The sequence below is a fragment of the Syngnathus floridae genome, chromosome 10 (genome assembly GCF_059516105.1).
Source record: "Syngnathus floridae isolate MCC-2025c chromosome 10, RoL_Sflo_1.0, whole genome shotgun sequence".
In the NCBI taxonomy this organism is placed as follows: Eukaryota; Metazoa; Chordata; class Actinopteri; order Syngnathiformes; family Syngnathidae; genus Syngnathus; species Syngnathus floridae.
Genome location: NC_142422.1, coordinates 3,298,535 through 3,318,420, shown reverse-complemented (window position 1 = coordinate 3,318,420; position 19,886 = coordinate 3,298,535). Strand labels below are relative to the sequence as shown.

General features: G+C 47.1%; 4 protein-coding genes across 8 annotated transcripts; 1 reads left to right on the top strand and 3 right to left on the bottom strand.

Moving 5' to 3' along the window:
• Positions 1–20: 20 nt before the first annotated feature.
• On the bottom strand, positions 21–10,375 carry rad54b (RAD54 homolog B). Of its 3 annotated transcripts, XM_088386667.1 has the most exons (16): positions 9,850–10,375; positions 9,470–9,760; positions 6,832–6,993; positions 6,487–6,670; positions 2,772–3,260; positions 2,524–2,686; positions 2,238–2,463; positions 2,088–2,174; positions 1,895–2,015; positions 1,694–1,833; positions 1,334–1,624; positions 1,095–1,258; positions 761–1,022; positions 623–689; positions 352–549; positions 21–279 (listed from the first exon to the last, which is right to left on the bottom strand). In XM_088386667.1, exons 3-16 carry the CDS (start codon positions 6,976–6,978, stop codon positions 62–64), a joined length of 2,757 nt encoding a protein of 918 aa, XP_088242793.1. In that variant the 5' UTR covers positions 6,979–6,993; positions 9,470–9,760; positions 9,850–10,375; the 3' UTR covers positions 21–61. The 3 variants fall into 3 exon arrangements, with proteins under 3 accessions (XP_088242793.1, XP_088242792.1, XP_088242794.1); XM_088386666.1 differs by lacking the exons at positions 9,470–9,760; positions 9,850–10,375 and adding an exon at positions 7,366–7,465; XM_088386668.1 differs by lacking the exons at positions 6,487–6,670; positions 6,832–6,993; positions 9,470–9,760; positions 9,850–10,375 and adding an exon at positions 6,055–6,339.
• fsbp (fibrinogen silencer binding protein) lies at positions 3,442–5,891 on the bottom strand. Its single transcript, XM_088386671.1, has 2 exons — positions 4,861–5,891; positions 3,442–4,448 (listed from the first exon to the last, which is right to left on the bottom strand). The coding sequence occupies exons 1-2, from the start codon at positions 5,265–5,267 to the stop codon at positions 3,878–3,880; spliced, it is 978 nt and encodes a 325-aa protein (XP_088242797.1). The 5' UTR covers positions 5,268–5,891; the 3' UTR covers positions 3,442–3,877.
• On the top strand, positions 7,734–10,384 carry rnf41l (ring finger protein 41, like). Of its 2 annotated transcripts, XM_088386670.1 has the most exons (7): positions 7,743–8,021; positions 8,106–8,270; positions 8,439–8,645; positions 8,729–8,868; positions 9,429–9,591; positions 9,667–9,787; positions 9,867–10,384. In XM_088386670.1, exons 3-7 carry the CDS (start codon positions 8,440–8,442, stop codon positions 10,269–10,271), a joined length of 1,035 nt encoding a protein of 344 aa, XP_088242796.1. In that variant the 5' UTR covers positions 7,743–8,021; positions 8,106–8,270; position 8,439; the 3' UTR covers positions 10,272–10,384. The 2 variants fall into 2 exon arrangements, with proteins under 2 accessions (XP_088242795.1, XP_088242796.1); XM_088386669.1 differs by having other exon boundaries at positions 7,734–8,021; positions 9,429–9,787.
• A 93-nt stretch (positions 10,385–10,477) lies between these two features.
• Positions 10,478–19,481, bottom strand: virma (vir like m6A methyltransferase associated). 2 transcript variants are annotated; one of them, XM_088386663.1, is made up of 27 exons: positions 19,344–19,481; positions 18,879–18,991; positions 18,543–18,629; positions 17,843–17,891; positions 17,576–17,738; positions 17,367–17,495; positions 17,064–17,258; positions 16,251–16,984; positions 16,041–16,178; positions 15,692–15,918; positions 15,086–15,613; positions 14,854–15,008; positions 14,698–14,780; positions 14,334–14,427; positions 13,802–14,190; positions 13,576–13,731; positions 13,272–13,507; positions 12,956–13,205; positions 12,673–12,890; positions 12,463–12,595; positions 12,246–12,389; positions 12,017–12,171; positions 11,828–11,924; positions 11,576–11,742; positions 11,156–11,505; positions 10,899–11,048; positions 10,478–10,832 (listed from the first exon to the last, which is right to left on the bottom strand). In XM_088386663.1, exons 1-27 carry the CDS (start codon positions 19,404–19,406, stop codon positions 10,627–10,629), a joined length of 5,409 nt encoding a protein of 1,802 aa, XP_088242789.1. In that variant the 5' UTR covers positions 19,407–19,481; the 3' UTR covers positions 10,478–10,626. The 2 variants fall into 2 exon arrangements, with proteins under 2 accessions (XP_088242789.1, XP_088242790.1); XM_088386664.1 differs by having other exon boundaries at positions 12,466–12,595.
• Positions 19,482–19,886: the final 405 nt, after the last annotated feature.

Genomic DNA, 19,886 nt, shown 5'->3' with positions numbered 1-19,886 from the left:
AAATAAAAATCTGAGCATCGTTATCTTTAAAGCTGGATATTTAATAGATCTTGTTTGGTAGTTACTGGTCCACGTGGGAGATGGTGGTTTGAAAGGCAAAGGTGATGTGGTCTCGGGCGTGATCGAGGTAAGGGTCAAAGAAGGTGCGGGCGTCTCCAGAGAAATGTCTCCACCGCATCAGCTCGGACATGCTGAGGTGCTTCTGGGCCGGACCGCAGCGGTCACGACCCAGCTGGCACGGCCGATTGTCAGAAAGCTCATCGTCTTCCTCTTCCATATCTGAGTAGGAAGTTCAAAAAAGATGAGTGAACATGTTTTTTTTTTCCCCAAACTGATTCAAAACAGGCCTACTGTTGACTGAGCCGTCCATTTTGCAGCTGCAGTTCAAGAGGTCGTGAGTGAGCGACGGCGTGTCGGTCAGGCTGAAGAGATCTCGCAGCTCGCTAGCGGAGAAGCTGGCGTGTTCCGAGCCTTTGCCGAGGTCCACCACCGTCCCAGAGAGCCCCTGCTTGGACACTTGTCGCTGGAAAATGCGCTCCTCAATAGTTCCTAATTGGGTCAGCACAAATGAGTGCGGCTCGGAATTTTTTTTTTATCTCCAAGCACACAAAATGTATGATACCTGCAGTGAGGAGACGGTAAGTGTGGACGGTCTTCTTCTGTCCGTCGCGCCAAACTCGTGCCATAGCCTGAGCAAGACAAAGAAGCAAATTTCCCGTTTCAGCAAACAAATCATACAACCTGTTTTTTGTAGCTTTACCTGAATATCATTAGCCGGGTTCCAATCGAGGTCATAGAGTACTAGATGGGAAGCCCCCACTAGGTTGAGTCCTACGCCGCCAGCTTTGGAGCTGAGTAGAAACAGGAACGTGGAAGAGTAAGGACTGTTGAAGCCGTCGACCAGCCGCTGCCTTTGATTGGTGGGCGTTTGTCCGTCGAGGCGACAGAACGTGTAACTCATGCGCACGCAAAGCTTCTGGAGCATGTCCAGCGTCCGAGTGTAGTTGGACACGATCACTACCCTGGAGGAGACATACGAGCTGTCATAAATGAAATTCAGCAGACGCCGCAACGCAGACGTGATGATGACATACCTGTCGGATGGACTCAACTGTCTGATGGTACTCAGGAGGTCCAACAAAACCAAAAGTTTCCCAGAGTCATGAGGGTTCAAGTTATCTGAAGAGTAGTTTTCTGGGAATAACACAGGAAGGCCTTCATAGAGTGAGCTCTCCTCAGAATCGCACTTCATTTTGTCCTGAAAGCAAAAGGCCACAAAGAAATGTTAATTTTAGCAGGACTAATGAATCCAAATATTAAATCACAGTCTGACCATGACGTTGGCGTGAAGCAGGGCCGGGTGGTTACACAGTTTTTTCAGGGCGGTGATGCAGGCCAGGTGTGTGTGTGTTTGCACGGAGCCTTGGAGGCAAGCTTGGAAGATTCTGTGGCAGAGGAGCTGCCTGTAGATTTCTTGCTGCAGCGGGGACGCCCTGCAGAACAAGGTCCAGTCCAGGCGCGGCGGCAGGTAATCGTTGATGATCTCCTGGGTCCTCCTCAGGATGAACACGCCGGTGAGTCGGGAGAGCTCAGACGCTCGCTCGTCTCCCAAAGATCTGTCCTCCTAATTGGCATATCGGTTTTGTTTCAGATATTGACAGAATTTTGTGTCTTTCAAATGTACAAGACTCACCTCTGAGCATGAAGGCTGCCTGGAACGTAGGATGGGCTCTTCAAATACTTTTCTATACGCAGTACTGGAGCCAAGTATGCCTGGATTTACAAAGTCGATGATGGCGTAGAACTCCTGCAGGTCATTCTGAACTGGAGTGCCTTCAAAAATATATTTCATACATTCAGTGGCGGTCAAGAAAAGGGAGCAGCTCAAGCCCACCTGTGAGTATGACCCGACGAGTGCAGCTCAGGCTGCTGAGAGCCGAAGACGTTTTGATGCTGCTGTTTTTTAATCTGTGACCCTCGTCGCAGATGATGAGACCGAATTCCACTTTTTGAACCTGATAATGAGAAGGTGGAATTGGGCGGATGGTCTTTCGGCAGCAAAAGTTGTCGGCGGGAGGTGGGCGAACCTGATCGAGGCAGCGCAGTAGCATCTCGTAGCTGATCACGAGAACGTTGTGCAGGTTTGACAACACAAACTGCTCGATCCTGTGGTCCTGTTTGAGAAACAACAATTTCACTCAATCATCTTCCTCAATATTGTTGATCTTCTCCCTCACTTGATCCACTGTGAAAACGGTGATCCTCTCACGGCCCAGCCATTTGTTGAACTCGGCGGCCCAGTTCTGCACCAGGCTTCCTGGAGTAACCACCAACACACGCTTGGTGACCGCTTTTCCTCCGTACGGTCCCTGCTTGAGCAAAGTCCAGCAGAGAGCCACACTCTGGAGGGTCTTCCCCAGACCCATCTCGTCTGCCAGGATGGCCCCGTAACGCCCTGCGGCTCTGATGTTACAAACAAATGAAGATTATTGATTTGAATTTAAACACCAGAAGTGGACATACCTCATGCCCATGACGCATTCGTAGAGAAAAAGCAGGCCGTCTCGCTGATGGGGGCGCAGGTGAGCTGTCAGGTGCGGGTCGACCACAACATCAACCACGGGAAGCCCCGACTTGTTATTAGACCATTGGTGGTTGGGCGAGGGCCGAGGCATCACTAGCGCACCTAAGAACGATACAAAGAAAACTTTAGATGTACAAAGAACTTCATAGAGCAATGTTATTGAAGACTGGATGGATGGTCAACACACCAGGTGCTAGTGGATCATGGCGAGGCTTGCAGATTAGTTCCTCCTTTGGTTGTGATTCGACATGCTCTGCTCTCCCCGACAGAGTCGGGGGGCGGAAAGGTTTAGAGGCAAGGCGATGTGAAGGAGCCAGGGTCGTCTTTGGGAGAACGTCTTCTACCTGTGCTTCTTGGAAACAACGTCCCGTGGCAAAGGTTTCTGCGGAAATGACGCCCATCACCTCTACTTCCTTGGCGCCGATCATCAGGGTCTCTCCTTCGGCGAGAGAGGCCAGCACTGACATCTTGTAGCCGCTGCCCTGTCCAATGTTCTTGCCCTCCATATCTTTCAAAGTGGCTGTGCGACCCCTGGTCACCAGCACGGCGTCCCCCTCCCAGCGTTTGTGTTTCTTTTTGCTGGCCTTACACCACATCACGCTGAAGTATCGCGCCGTGTCTGGGTTGCATTCTGTTTCTGGAACTGGATTTGACACGGCACATGCTTGAGGGAGGCCTGTGGAAAGAGATTAAGAGTTTTATGGATGCAGATGCAAACCCCGCCAGTAGAGGTCAGTGTTGCACCAGTTGTGCACAGTCACAAAGCCTTTGAAATGCATTCAAGAGTGATCAAATTGCAGGATTAGGACAGAAAAACTTTAAATGTCAATGAAAAATCTACATCCGCAAAGCAGGTCTTCAACTCGCCATAGTAACGTTTTTAATATAAAAACCATAAAATGGACAAACAAAAACTAACAGCACTTGACAATCATTTCTGCAGAACACAACATTCCATTCACTTGTATTAAGTACCAATAATAAAGGTCACGAGACACATTCTGCAGCTCCTTTGTTTCACTGGTAAACGATTTCAGTCTTTTTTTAGCAACACAAAGCAACGACAACATGAAGAGATGAATCAGTGTCTGCTGGAGGCACTATGTTTACCAAAGTCCCAATCGCACCGATTTTGAAATGATCCTCATCCACCACATGGTATTTAATTTCAGCGCATCATTATTTAGTTCGATACAAGCTACGACTCCTGAACCTGTTGTGTGAGCGCTACGGAATTGGCGTGACATCACAGCAGCGTGCTTCACAGTGTACTCTGTTGACGTTTTCTATTATTTAAAAAGGGGTGGGCAGTCCATGCCGAAGTCGGGCCACCTTTAGTTTCTCCACTTTGATTTTGACTCTCAAAAGTTCCTCTTCCAGTTGCTGCTTCCTCTTGAGCCCCTCCCGTTTCTCCTCAAGGTACATTGCCACCTTACTGTGATTGGCTAGCACCAATTCGTGCTCTTCTTTGGCCATGTGCAAAGGGCGGAAGCGCTCGGGCTCGTGATGTCGGTAGACGTTGTTGGGGTAGATGTTATTGGGGTAGAAGTCGTGACGTAAAGACAGCGGCGAGGCAGAGAGGGGGATGTTGACAGACGAAGGGGCGGGAGACGAGGATGCGTCATAAACTCGGACGCTGTCCGCATCCTGTTCCCCCGTCAGCTCCGGGCCCGACTCCAGCCCCGGGTCGGCACGTGTGGATGGGAGCGGGAGATCTGGAGGCGGTTTTACATCATCGTCCGGATCCAGACGGACAACCACATGGGGAACGGTGGGAACGGCTGCTGAGTAGTCCTGAGGGACGGCCAAAGAGGAGCTGCTGCCAGGAAGTTCGATGGGAGATGGGTGCTTACTGTATAATAATCTGAGGATGGACAGCATAAGGTTGAATATATAATAAACCGTTTTGAGATCAAGGTTTGTGGTACATAAAAAAATTACAAATTAGGCAGACGTCAACCCACCCCCATAAAATCAAAATGTAATACTATTTTGGGCTTTGTTTTCCAGTTCATAATCAAAATACAAACACGGTTTAGGTAAAAATCTGAATAAAAAAAAAACAACCAACTAGTTCTGGACTCAACTGTTCTGTTGCAAATTAAAAGATTTTTTTTAGGCTACAATTTATGCAAACTACTGTATTTTCCATGCACTATGATTTTCTTTCATTCTTCTCTTAAGGCTAAAAATCCCAATAATGTTAAGCAGCTTCTGCCTCATTGTTTTGCCGAAAGAGTCCACCTGCTGCTGGTTCTGGTTGAGTCACAGCGTACCTGCGTAAAGACTGGTCCTTTTCGTGGATGGGCACATGCTGAAACAGGTGAGGGATCATCTCCAGGACTCTTCTGGTTGGCTCAGAGATGCTCGCTCTGTACTCCAGCTGGGCATGCCTCCGCTGCGTCACTTCCTGTTTGGCCGACTCCTTCAGTCTCTTGTAAAGGGTTCTAAGGCCTTGCGCTGTGCGGTGGGGTCTGTCTCCCCCCAGGGCATTGTACTGCTCCGCCACAGTGTCCCAGCATTTGTTCTTGTCCACGATGACCGCATGTTTGTTGTTGTGCTCCTCCAGGATGAGCACGTGAGGCCGGACAAGCTTCAACAGGTCCAGCTTCTCCGAGAGGGTGAAGTTGGAGGAGCGGGCTTTCCCCACCATGCTGGAAAGGAACACCGAGCCGGATGCCATCTTAAAGCGCCGGTTAGGACTTCAGCGATCACCTGTCTTGTCCTGCTCCACGATTCTCTTAGTCCACCGAGACATAATGTTAAGAGCGATTTAACTGCTCTACATCTCCGTTTCTTCCTCTCCCCATTCCAAATAAAACACAGGCTGTGGTCTGACAAAAGAGTGGAGCTGCACCACTCCTTGGTTTCCCCCCTCTGCTTCCTTGCACAACAAAATCAGGCTTCTGCCGTGCACAATAAGAATCAGGCTTAACTAGGCCAGCCTCGCTTAGGCCCCCGCCTACCTCCGAGCGTTTTGGATGAATTCCTCCCAGCTTAGACTGACGTAGCTAAGCCGCTTAAACCCAGACCGACCTACTTACAGCTCGGCCTCTCTAAACCTCAAACCGAGCACAGCGAAGCCACGTAGTCTCAACACATAACAAAAGACGGTGACACACATACACGTGGGTGGGGGGGGAGATGGGGAATTCGGTGGATATTAGTTTATTTGGGATCGGGAGACGGTTGTAGTGTAAGGACTGTGCCGGGCGGGTTTAACTAACTACAACGCTGGGTGGAGTTTAAGGGAGCGAGTTGCGCATGCGCATGACAGGCTTGCGTGGAGCTATATGCTACATGCTAATAATACCGCCGCCATGAGCTATTTATTTACATTGCCGAACTCTGCGAACGATCGTGAGAACATGTGAGAAGCGGAGACGTTGGAAAGGGAGCCCCCTTGTGTGTTCGTCTCGAGCCAAGCACAGAACTAATTCAGCCGTGTTGTTGCAGTTTGTATTACGAACCAAATACGAAGGATACTCGATCGTGGCTGGTCTCGATCGTGAACGAGCTTGTGGTTAAAAGAGGCTGTCCTTATTTTGCTTTGCTTTTATGTATTTTTAAACTAACGACAGTGTTTAGATTGCAGGTCTTTGATGAAACGTTAAAGCGCGTGCTTGCATTATTCCAAGTGTCCACTAGAGGGAGACACCGTGTCTGTAAACAAATACTGCACAGTGCTTAACAGATTTATGCCGTTTTTGTAATGCCTCTTTTGTAGTTGTGCACAAATTTCATATGAGGGGTCTTTCATATTTAATAATAAAAAGAAAATGGTAAAACTCTGTATTGATGTATCCCAATTAAGACATTGCAAACACCATAGACAGTCTTGGTATGTTTTCTTTTTCTGAACATACTTCACTTGCATAATAAAAAGTTGGTGTTCTCCTTACCTGCTCCTCTGATGTTTTGTGGTGTTGAGACCTCCTGTGATGCAGCGTTCGGATGTTCCGTCACAATAACGTTCTCCTTACTTTCAGTTGCACTGAGCACTCGGGCCAAAGCCTTGGACAAAGCTGGTGCTGCCTGGACATGGGCATTTTGGTTGGGAGGTGGAGCTGCGAGACTTCTCTGGACCTGAGTGACAAGCAGTTGTGTGAAGAAGGACAGTTTGAATGGTTCAGAAAGATGGATCGTGCATGGATAGTTCTCAACCTTTATTTTTCTCTTAGAGGGAAGACATTTAATGAAACATACAGTGATACTTTACATCTGTGTCTGAGATGGCATTGCCTCACCTTATTCAAAGCATTGTCCAAGCCAAACTCAGGGTACTGCATTTTGGGTTCTGCGCCAGTCCATGAAGAAGCAGCTCCAGGAGGGACAAAACAAGGCTTTTTTGCAACATTGCCTCGTAACTGGCTGGGAGCTGCTGAGCGTCTCATTTTAGCACCCACTATCTGTTAAAAAAGAATACAAAACAAGATATATCAACATTAAATCCACACTATTGATTCCAAACCACTGTTGTCATCAGTACTTCAATAGTATATACCTTTTTCGACATTTTCGTTTGGTGGTGTATTTCCCATTATGTAAAATGCAAAAAAAGTTAATTGATGATGATGTATTCATCCAACTATAACTTTCTTTTGGATTCAGCGTTCCAAATTTACATGACATTTTAATATAGTTGGTAATCTATCGTGTATTGTTTAAGTGGATTGTATCGTTTTCGGACGCGAGTAAGCCTTAACTGTCAAGTGTCAATACACAGAGACTTTACGTAGCATAATTTGAAGTCAATATTAAATGATGATGACATTACTTACTTGCTATAGTTTTGGAGAAACAACCATTCGTGAAATGTTACTGCTTGAGCTTCTCTTGTCTTTTAACTATTAATTTCCTTGTTTTTTCCCGCGAAGTCATCTGTGAAATGTGATTGGTTGTAATCCAGGAAGTAGATGAATGGGAAAATGGGTGCGTTTGTTTCGTTGCATAGTCATAGGTGGGGCCTACCGAGTTATGAATGGCTAAATGTCGCATGGAAATCATTCATTTCTTTAGCAAACTGGGATTTTTTCGGAATGTTGGAATAAAATCGAATACTAACATATATTGAATAAAAACACCCAAGCACAGGAAGAACATGCAAACTCCAAGGAAGGCTTTGCCATCCGAGTTGCAAGTCCTGAAACTCAGAATGTATTATAAATCCATAATTCTGAGGTTAATTGATTAAAATGCTTATCTTAAATTAACCATAAAGTGATGGAATGAAATGCATGCTGTTGATTTTTGACGTCAATTGATGCTGTGCAGTCTGTAATCCAATCAAGGAGGGAGAGAGTTTAATCCGAGTTAATCCCACATCCAGAGATAGAGAGAGAAAGTCCACAGGGGAAAAACTGCGGTAATCTCTGAGTGCAACGCCGTTCAACAGCTCATCTGGTAAAAGAAGAACGTAACCGCCATACATCAGCATGTGAGTGTCAACTGTTATTCTGTCTCCATTGTCCGGCTGTTGTTTGACAGCTGCCTTCCTGTGTCCTCAAACGTTTGTTGTCAGGGATACCTCTCCATGGAGATCCACTCCCTGAGGCAGGGGCGGGATTTAGGAGATAGGGGACCCTCGGCTTGATGGAGCAACAAGGAAAGAAGAGCATAGCTCGGGGATAAGAGTCACCCGTGGAGGTCATTAAATCAACAGAAGAAGGAAGAGTTGGAACATCAGGTGAGCACTGGGTAGAAATGACGTCAGTGATGGGCTTTGCAGAAATAGATACCAATACATGTGCTGTGTGTAAAATCTTGATGTTTGCATCACCCTATTAATATTTAATGTGGTTTTTTTAAGCACCCATTTATTTGTGCTTTTGCCTACTCATGTTTTTTTTTCCAGGATGGGTTATGACCTGGAGAGGTTTGTGGGCTACGTGAATGAGGGCCTCCTGTGCTGCGTGTGTCGCGATGTTTTACGGCGCCCCCTACAGGCGCCTTGTGAGCACGCTTTCTGCAGCGCCTGCATCAGTAGCTGGTTGCTCCATCACCACACATGTCCCGAGGACAGGCAGCCACTAGACGTGGGCAGCCTCAAGCCTCTCTACAGGTTATTTGTGACAGCATTCACATTGTGGTGAATGGCTTAATGTGTCTGACAAAAATGAGACAGCTATGTTTGTGTGTCGACAGGTACATGCGTAACGATCTGAACCGTCTCCAGATCCGTTGCGTGAATGCCAGTCAGGGATGCGAGGCGGTGTGCTCGCTCGAGAACCTTCACACGCACGAGGAGGAGTGTGACTTTGCCTTTGTATCATGCTCAAACTCAGGTATTAAGACTTAGTAAATCATTCACTATTAATATATTCCTAAAATAACGTAAATGGATAGCCACGGTAAAGGTAATCTGACACCTATGAGCATCGAACAGGTGGATCCACTGTTGCCATGGTGATTAATGAATTTACTACATTGCTTGTTCAGGGGGTAGCTAGGGTTAACTTCCAATCATTCTTTTATGAGTTTTTTTGTGTACAAATCATGCTCTTGTTCTCCCAACATGATGGCAACACAGGAGGAAACTACATTTGTTATCGTTGTGGTAGGTATGGTGGACGAGACCGCGTGCATGCAGAGTGGAATTGTTTCATGCTGCAGTGCGCTACTTTTGGTTGCCTGTGATGGTGGTGCTTTAATTAATTTTATTTTTTTACTATAGGTGCAGAAATTTTCACCTACAAATGTGTACACTAATCGAAAATTAGCCTACCAAATAAATATAAAACATTTAACTGCACAGCTTCACAAGCTTCGCTTAACAAACAACTGAATTGTATTTTAGACAGTTTGAGCTACTTTTTTGGTGTGAGACTCTTCCTGTGCGTTGCAGGGTGTCCCGCGCAAGTGGAAAGACGAGATTTGGAGGCTCACCTTTCAGAATGCAACTTCTGCAGCCGAGAATGTCCAAACGGCTGCGGCCACACTCTCCTCTCCACCGAGCAATCGCAGCACAACTGTGTGGCGGAGCTTCGCTCCGAAGTAGAAATGCTGCGGTATGGAATCGTGAGTGGACCAGCATTCCACCTGTCAGTCACCTGTCATAATTTATCTAAATATCCACCACAAAGGGTTGAGATGGTGTGCAAGGTGGAGGAGGTGAGACGAGAGATGGAGTCTCGGTTGGACTCGCAGAGGAGACACATGGTGCAGAAGGAGTCGCAGCTGAAAAATGAAGTCGAGGAGGTGAAGGTAAATAAATATATCATCATCAACAAATTTAGAAAAATAAATTATACTAATAAAAGCCTTACCCGTCTCTTCTGTTTAGGGCCAGTTGTCCCGTGTAATCTGCGACGTGCGTGCTCTGCTTGGAGCAGAACGTCTAAGGCGACAAGAGCTGGCAGAGGTGGAGTTGGAGAAAAGAGAACTGCTGGAGCTCCTCCGAGACCTGCACCCTTCCAGGAATCAGCAGTCGGCTGACCAGCTGGGCCAAGAGCAGCGTCAGGAAGAGCAGCAGACACCCCGATGGGAACCTACCTATGAGCCATTGAGGCACCATCGGAGGAAGGCTTCCTTAAACCTATCCAGTCCTTCACTTCACTCGTCTCAGGCTTTAAATGGACCCAGTTGTCCTTCTTCACCTCAGCTGGGTGACGGTGCGCGTAAAAGCGGAACCCGGAGTCTGACACTGGACTGCATCAAGAAGAAGAGCCGTGAGGTCACCGTTATCTGAGTAGACTGGTCCGAAGATTAGCCAACTAAGGATTGTAAAAATTACATTGGTAATGGTCAAATGAATTTTAAAAGTACAATGCATAATCAAAGACAAAGTAAACAATCTTTAAAAAAAAAAATCTTTTTCTTAAAACAAATAAATTAAACATTTTTTTTTTGCATTGTGATTAATTCATTGCAGTCCATGAACATAGAAACAGAAACTCAATTCCTATGAACTTTATTCTCTGGTTACAACTCAATAACAAACAACACAAAGATCTCCACAGACACCATTCCATGGAGATAGCATAAAACAAGTTGATTGGTCCGTTTGGAGCCGTGGCGGGCTTTCAGTCAATGCCCAGGTGAATTTACCTGGTGAAGGAGCGCACGTGTCGGCCCCTGCCACCTCCGCTCCCTCCGCCGCCGCTAAATTTGCTCACCTGGGAGCCCCTCCCTCCTCCACCACCTCCACCTCCCACGTTACCACCTCCGCCTCCTCCGCCGCTTAGCCACGAAAGCCCGGTGCCACCTCGGCCGCGTGGAGCCCGATCACGTGGAGCCAGGCGATACGCATCTGTGAAGAGGAGAAAAAAAAGTTGAGAAATTCACACAGCGTAGTTGTTTGCGTGCCATTTCTTACTTGCGGGAAGTTGTCGTGAGGGCAGAGGTCCTCGCGTGAAGTTGCTTTGGCCTCCTCCGCGTGGCTCACTGTACGTTCCTCTGTGAGTAACTGCAGGAACTTGCGCGCTCCATGAAGAACCTCGGCCTCCCTCCCTGCGAGGGTAGTTACCTGTGGACCCAAGAGGCTTTTATCGCCCTCTGTTGGACAACTTTAGATACTACAACAGAGATATAATATTTCAGAGCACGTAAAAAATTGCATTTGGTTGTGCTTACCGGCGAGTAGTACACTTTTAGGTTGTGGTGGAGTGAAAAAGCGAGTCTGATTATGGAAGGTGGCTCTGCCTCTGTTGCCAGTGAATAGTCCTCTGGTGGGCAGCTTGGGGGAGCTTTTCAGAGGTCGCTTGGGGGGCAAAAGTCCAATTGGGGTGGTAATGTCTTTAAACTCAGCTGCCACAAAGTCATCCACGTGCATGCTGGGAGGACGGGAAGTGTTCTGTTTGCGCTGGCGGAAGATGTCGTGCGGTCGGCAGAAGTTCTGTCCCAAGCCTCCTCGACCTCCTCGTCCACGTGGAGCCGCCATGATGTGAGCTCTCTTCGCGGGTTCCACGTAGTCCGACTTACCGCTGCGGACACAATCATTCAGTCAATGGCATTTAACTCTGGAACCGGGCCAGAAATTATTCTATACGCTACCTGGATGTAATAAAGGTCTCGTGTTTGTGCCTTCCCAGTCGGAAGCCTTTTTGAGCCTTGGCGTGACCTGGCGAGGAGGGCTCGGACAGGAAGGAGCGTTCCAGCTCTGCTTTCAGGTCCAGTTCTGGACAACATTCCTGAGCCAAACCCACCAGATCCACCTTCACCTATGACAAGCATACATACCATCATGTTTGAGCCAAGGCACAAATATGTAAATAAATACATTTAAAAAAATGATTGAGTCCCTACCATGTCAAGTTCAGTCTCTATATCATCAGTTTGGAAAGGAGAAAACCAAAGAGCCTTGAGTTGCTCATCGAGCGCTTCAGAAAGAATAAAAACAGTCCTATAATTCAAAAAAAAAAAAAAGAGGATAAATTAAGTTAGGTCAGGGTTAGTTTAAGTGGAATAATCACAATTGTATTTTTCCATGTTTACCTATGATTAAACTGAATGGCAAGAGTCTCGGGCGCTGGTAGAATGGGCTCGATATCAACTGCAGGAGGTTCATCTGTGGAAGCCTCCAGCGTTTGCCTCAGGACGGTCACGCTCTCCAACAGGGTCTCCAGTGAATCATCCTCCTTACAAAGTTTCTACAAGGAAGTCGTCAAACGCACAAGCTCAAATACAAAAGGACATCTGTTTTGTAGAAGTACATGATACGTACCTTGATTTGTTTCTCCAAAATCTGAAGGGGATGCGAGTCAGATTTTTCCCACTGCAGGAGAGCCTTCATCTCAGATCCACTCAGCAGTCGTGGAGAAGGAACAAAGGATGATTCTTCAACGGGTGCCTGACCCTCCTCGTGACACTAGAATAATACACAGACTCAAAATAATTCATTTGCCTCTCAAAATTTATATAAAAATGTTGTCAAAATTCACCACTGGTTCTGTGTTGACGATCTGTCGGAGGAAGTCCAACAAAGCCGAGAGCAGGTCTGCAGAGTGTTTATTGAAGGGCACTATTAATCTCTTCAGAAGCGAGAATACACCTGGACTGTGTTTCTTCAGAGCTCTGAAAAATAGCACCATGTTTGAGAGAGTTTTAGCGAAATGGCATTGGAGGAGAAACTATTCAGCGCAGTTATTTACAATTTGAGATGGTAGAGTCCATAGTCGTGCTCTGTGAGGAATGTTAGAGTCCTGATACAGGTGAGAAGTAGCGGTGCGCTGGTCTCCCTATTTTCCAAAACCTCCATCAAGGAGTTGCAAATGGATGAGAGCATCTCTCGCCCCGGGAGCGCATTAGCCAGCTGTTCCACTTCTGACACGCAGCCTTCACCCCCTTGAGACATCACCAGAGAAATGTCCTAGAAAAAAAAAATGGCATTAAGTCCCGACGGAACTCGATTAAGGTTCTGTCGAGTTTGCTTACCTGGTCACACAGTGACTGTAATATCGTTCCCATGAGTTCGCTGCATTGCTGTTGCTGTAACGAGTGGTTGGTGGGAGGCACCAGGAGAGGCAGCAGCAAGGGGAAAAGATCTGCCATTTGTTCATCTCCGGACACCGAGCCGGCGAGCAGATGAAGCGTGGCGCATTTACAAGCTCTCTGCGACGCCAGCGTGTCAGTCAAAGACAGCAGACGCAAGACTTGGGCCCAGCACGGCGTTTTCCCTTCCTCCCTGCATAAAGAAACATTTTGCTCTGTCACTTCACTGTCATTAACCACGTCGGTGTCCTTCACTCACGGCTGTAACTCCTCCGACAGCAACTCCAGCAAGGTCTTCATGATGAGTGTGGCGGTGGGAGAAGATAGGTCAGCCAGCTGAAGACACACTCTCCTGAGCATGGCCAAAAGAGGAGGGCAGCTGGTGGCGCAAACACACCGCAAAGCCTCGGAGAACACTTTCCACTGCGCCCGGATGTGCATGCTCCACAGCTTCCTGGTGTTCAGGGCCACGGCAACGTCTTGGACCGACAACACCTGAGCAACCGAGATATGCGTGTGAAAATGGAGGAAGAAGCAGAGAAGATTGTCACGGGTTGAAGTACCTGAGTGCTTTGCATCGGGAGGGGCAGTGGCAGGAGCTCGGACAACAGCGTGAGACCCGAGAAGAGCCCTTCGGGAGCCTTCAGTAATGATACTAAAACTTCTTTTAGCATCAATGACCATGTGTTGCTGGCCAGAGTCTCCTCTGTGTGCGTCACCTTTGAGAAACACATCGATGAGTCACATGGCGCCTATTAAAAGAGTCGCCATTTTTTTCCTCTCACAAACCTCTTCGTTGACACCCTGCGTAAATGTGAGGAGCACATCCACGATAAGAGCCTGCACTCTGGTTTCCTCCCCGTCCAGTCGTCCCGATGCGGGGATGGAACAAACGATCATGTGGAGCATGACCAACACGTTGGCCACGCGGGTGTCGCGGAACTGGAAGGCGCCGCCGCGGAGCAGCTCCGTCAGCATGGTCCGCAACAACCGCAGCGTGCTGGTGCAAACGTGGAGGATCATGCAGCGCTGCGGCGTTGGGCCCATGTTTCCGTGCAAGCGCCACGGCTGGAGCAGCGTTCCGCAGAGCTTCTGCAGGACGCGCACGCACGTATCCAGACCCTCGCCGGAGAAGAGCTGAACGCAGGCAAGGCTCCACTTCAGGTCCCTTTGCTGACCTGGGAAAAAAATGGTGGACGAGGTGAAAAATTCATTTAGGGCTGACTTTTTATTTTTATATTTTAGAAACAATTCACTGAATCTGTTCAAGTTCGTGAAACCCCACAATTTGGGGAGATTAAAAACATTTTTGATGATTTACCTCCAACAAGAGGGAGGGGGCAGGCAATGTGGCAGATCACCCTGAGAGCGGTGACCAATCCAGTCCCCTCGGGAGTCAAGACATTTTCCACATTCTGAAAACATGAGACAGTACATCTAAAAATGATATGGGCACTATCACTTTGGAGCTACTGGCACAGGTACGTGTTTGAGCAGTCCAGACATGTCAGCAGTCTCTGGCATACCAATGGGATCAGTACAACAGATGACTCTTGGGTTTGTTATTAGATGAGATGATTTATTTCAATCTGTGCCCAGTTGCGTGTTTAGTCTAGTTGGTTATGAATCTGAACTGTTTTGATGGATTATAGTGCTGCTTTGAATTTTACAGAGGAATTCTATACCTGTTTGACGTATTCCAGAAGCGGCGAGATGCTGCCAATATCAAAGCGCACTTTTTCCAAAGGCTCCAGCCATTTGCTGAGTTCTGAAGAACAAAAAAAAAAATCAGCATAATAATAGTGGAGATGCAAGGCGAGGTCCACATTTGTCATATTCACCTTGTAGTTTGGCATTGGCATCATCGGCCTTGGTGATGGTGAGCAGTGGAGCAGCAAACTGTTCCATCATGCGAAGTTCATTTGAGCTTTGCACCACCAGTAAGACCAGCATGCACGCGTAGTTATACGTCACTGCTTTGCGAGTCTTGGCCTCACTTATAAAAATAAATTTAAAAAATTCAGAAACAGAACGAAGGTTGAGTGATTCGGAACAAAGAGAAGAAGTTCTCACCCTTGTACTTCTTTGCTGTAGTGCTGCAATAGTATGACCAGACAGGACAAGTTGTTGTCCAAACTCAAAACGTGCGCCACAGCACTGCGGCCAGTCACCGTGAACGTCATCAGATAGAGTGAATGAAGCATGGCGAGGACTTCCGGATTGTCGCCTTCATCCAAGCCCACTCCCCCGTCAGCTCCTGAGGTCACGTGGCTCATGAGCTCCGAGACCCCCTGGAGAGCATGCAGGGCCTGCATGAGCCACACGCCGAAGCCTTCTTCGCCGAACACGGGCCCGGTGAGAACGCCTTCTCCTGCCGTAAAGGCCGCCTCCTCCCCGTCGTTCTCAGCCACGGATGCGAGGAGGCGCAGGAGTAAGTTGGTGGGAGCGGGTTGGGCGAGAAGGAAGAGCAGACCCGACTGGGTGAGCGACAGGAAGCGAAGGAGCTCTCTCACGGCTTGGGTGATGCCCAAGTGTCCAGACGCCGCGGCCGCGGAAAGCACCACCGATGTGCTCTCCAGGAAATGGCACGCGTGCAAGTATCTGGAGATAACAATTAAAGTCAACCTTGGGGGGACACGACTGAATTTGAAAACAAACTTTGGAACCCAATATGTATACCTGTAAAGTGTTGGGTATGGATCATCTCGCTCTTGCGGTCCAGTTATTCTCACGGACGTTGGAAACGCTTTCCCTGGTGGCTGCACCATGCAGTGAGGGGCGGTTTCCAGCAGCTGATACAACTCCTCCAAAGCGCCCACCAAACGATCGAGCTCCGCTTCACTCACAGCGGAGGAACTCAGGGCTGGCTCCTCCTCCATGGGGGTGTCAGCATCCTCCATCTCCTCCTGAAACATTTTTTTTTTTGTCAATGACACTTTTGTCACAAATTCACAAAAATAACCACGGTGAATGAACTCCACCAATTTAATAAAGTGATCTACATGTGTGTGTGAGTGTTGGGGTATACCTGCTGCGGCTCGCTCCAAGCCGCCGCTGTACGCCGGAGATCAAGCAGCACCTCATACATGTGACTTTTTTGAAGAATGGCATTGCCAGCAGTTATGACCCTCACCGTTTCATCCCGCAAGAACAGCTGCACTAAACTCTGTGGAGGATAAGAGTTGTAGTTTTACCCAATGTTTTAATATTCCATTAAATCGAGAAAACTTTTACAAACCTGATAGCCACTGTTTTCGGACTCGCCGGGGTCGAGGAAAGCCTCGACCCCAACAGGAGAACTAATCAGGGCATCGAGTGCCCTGAGAAGACTCAATTTCAATGTGGAGGAGACATGGTCCTTATGGAGGAGGTCCAACAGCACGTCCATTGCCCCGTCGCGTAGCAGTGCCTTCAGGCCTTGCGGACACTCCGCTAGGTACGACGCTAGCTTGGCGCCGGCTTTCAGTTGCCTGAGGTTCAGAGCAATCGGTTGCGTGAGGGCAATCTCCATACTTAATCCTTGGATGGCCCACTGGGCTAAAAGATTGACAAGCTCTTCCTTGGCCACGTGCTCGCCCTGTTTAACCAGGCACTCCAAGCCCTTGGCGAGAAGTCCTGACGCTTCTTCCAGGGCGGTAACCCAGCGGCCATCTCGGTCTTCTCCGATGCTTCCTAGCAGTTCTTTCAGCTGTGAAAAAGCATCGGTGTCCTCTCCGCCTGCTGCTTCCTCAGAGCCGCTAGCGTCCTTAGGCTCCTCCACCCTGGGCTTCTCGAGCTGGGTGTCGAAGAGTGACTTATACGGAGGGGTGAAGTAGACCAGTGGTCGGAGTTCTCGTTCATAGGGATCGAACTGGACTGGGGGAACGGATGCAAGGTCCTCGGGTGTGTAGTCCATGTCAAAAGAGGGCAGCTTAAAGGTGCCGTTATCGAGGTCATCCTCGTCGCTGGAAATCTGTTCGTAGCCGTCATCGCCTAGACAAAACACAAAGCAGATGTATCTTTATGCAGTGGGTTGCATAATTGAATCATCTACTTTCCTCCATCTCCTCACCCTCATCGTCATCTTCTTCCTCGTCCTCCGGAACGCTCCCCTCCGTCTGCATGTCCTCTTCCTCCTCCTGCCCTTCCTCTTCATCCTCGCCCTCTTCTTGCTCAGCGTCGGAGTACGCTTCGTCGGCGGCCAGCGACCGTTCGGGCGACACGGCCTCCAGGTAGTCCTCGCGTGGCTCGTCTTTGACTAGGCCCACTGTTGACATTGCAGTCAAGATGTTTAGCGAAACAAATATTTAATTTCTAAGAAGTATACTGTAAAAAAAACATCAAAATAAAATTGCTTGCAAAAAACGCGACTCACTGCTCGGTCCCGGTACTTGGACCTGCTCCTCGTCGTCATCATCAGGGGGTGGCGGCCCAGGTGGAGTGCGAGGCCCTCGGGGTCCTGGTCTGGGTGGGCTGCCGTTGTATTGGTCATCTTTTTCCCACTCTACATAGTAAAACAGGAAACGCTGTAAGGGCTAATCTACTAAATGATGCTTCTTGGATGTTCTTTTGAATGTTGCCCACCTTGCTTGACAAGTCTTTTGGGCCCGCATGGCTGTGTGGGTGGCGGGGGAGGTGGCGGCGGCGACGAGCCTTGCTCGTGTCCGTGCGGACGCTCCGCTGTCCCGTACACAGCCAAGGTCAGGGTGGTGTACCAGCCACGCAGCACCAGGCCATCTGTGTTGATCTTCATACATGTACAAATGACATGTTTAACAGCTTTAATTACTTTTTTGAAGACACAATTAATCCTGGTCTGGATATTTTAAAAATCATTCAATTACGGGTTACCTTTCCACTGGGTCTGAAGACAATCGACTTGTTCTCGTCATATTCCAGACTGAGGACAGAAAGCAAGACAGTGTTAATCCAATAATTTGCAAAAGTAACTTTAATAAAATAAAAAAATAAAAAAAACGTGTTAATAGTAACAACTTGTGTAGAACACCAACATGATAGGATGTTTATTACAATAGTTTTCAGCACCAATTTAAAAAAAAACTACAAAGCATTTGTGGTTAAATATAACAAGTGAAATGAATAATAAACAAAACTGATACGCGTCATAGTTTCACCTAAAAAAAAACACAAATCGAGACTCATTCAAACTCTGGCGCTACTCCATTCACAATCCCTTGTTTATGAGTATTATGGGATTAAAAATAGACATTTAGCGTTCATCCTGGGACCACTGATGACTGTTGCGTCTTTCTTAACTCCAGCAAGGGTGGGGTTGAGTTTCTGGTGAGACCAGTTAGCCAAAACAAGAACAAAGAAGCTTGAATATGGGTGGGTACATGCACGCCAACCACTGGCCTCTGAGAACTGGGTTTGGATGCTACTGTGACTGGTTTTACAGGTCAGACAGACACGTGTATCTTAAAGCACTTTGGAGATCAACCCAAGAGCTACAGACTTTAAAGAGGAGAGTGTCATAAGGGTAAATAAATAAAAAAAGATGAGGTTTTAAGGGGGCGAATGATTTCCTCACCTGCCAAGTCTGTTGAAGGTTGGGCTGTTGGGTTTGGGGACATTATTGAAGAACAGCTCAAGCTGGAAGGCATGAGGGGATGTCTCTCTGGAAAGCAAAAATCACAGTTGTTAAAAAAAGGACTATCTTTCATGTGTCCTCAAAACAAGATACACTGGTACACCAAGATAAACAAATGTCCAATCTCGCTCAAAACCATTGATCCGTCTACTGTTCTTGATAAGATCTCCGGTAGAAGGAGTTAAGATATAAACAGAGAGGAAACAGGAGCGAGAAGTTTGCACATAAAGAATTAGCTCAGATGTGTTGATGATAATTTGTTATGACAGGGCTTACCCGCATGCTCTGCTGTCAGGTAAATTGCTATGTGCTTTAATTCCGGGAGGAATGACACGGACTTCTGTGATCAGCACCACACAAGGGAAGCGCACCACATCCACATTGGTAAACTGCGTATGAATGGACAGAGAAACGTGGTGGTAAATGTAAACTAGTACATGCACAACAAACAGGCCAGCGCGAACGGCTATGATAAGGAAGCACAGCCAAGGGAGCACTTTCCATCTATTTGCAAATAAACATACAGAGACCGTGCATAAAATACATTAAAAACAGAATAATTACGTGAATCAATTTGATTCAATGAGTTAATTATCGTCATGTTTACCATGCATAAGATGCTAACATTAGCATGCTAGCCTCAGAGCTTACGCCTGGCTATGCAAGAACTCCAGAAAAGAAATACACTTCATAAATACAGATATTTTTTCGTCTAAAATGGAATAGTTTAGAATTCATTACCTCGGCGCTTTGGTGTTTAAACGTATCTAGAAAAAGAAGCTCAGTTGAAGAATCCCCCGCCATTGCTTTCGGTTACCACAGGCTGCGGGGTCAACTTCCGCCTTCATTGATTACTACTTCCGGGGCACGACTGCCACTTGCATCTTGATATAAAGTGAAAATGGAAAATAATGTAGCATATCTTAAAAAAAACGTCATTTTTTATATTAAATGCCAACGTTTTTTCCATTCAAATTCAGTAATGTTGAAATCAGCATTATTGCACAAATAGGTCCAACAGTTGTGTACATTATTAATTTATTACTACATACAACAAAAGCCAAAAATATTAAACACTAGGCAGATCAATTATGATTTAAATAATTACTTATATATGAAAATGGATGCATGGACGGATGATTCTGAATGATGATGAATTATTGTTTTATTATTAAATCTTAACTTTAAAAATGCTCTTGAACTTTTCTTTTTTGATAGACTAACTAAATATAATTGAATTGATTATGAATAACCAAGCCCGTTTTTTACATATAATACAAAAAA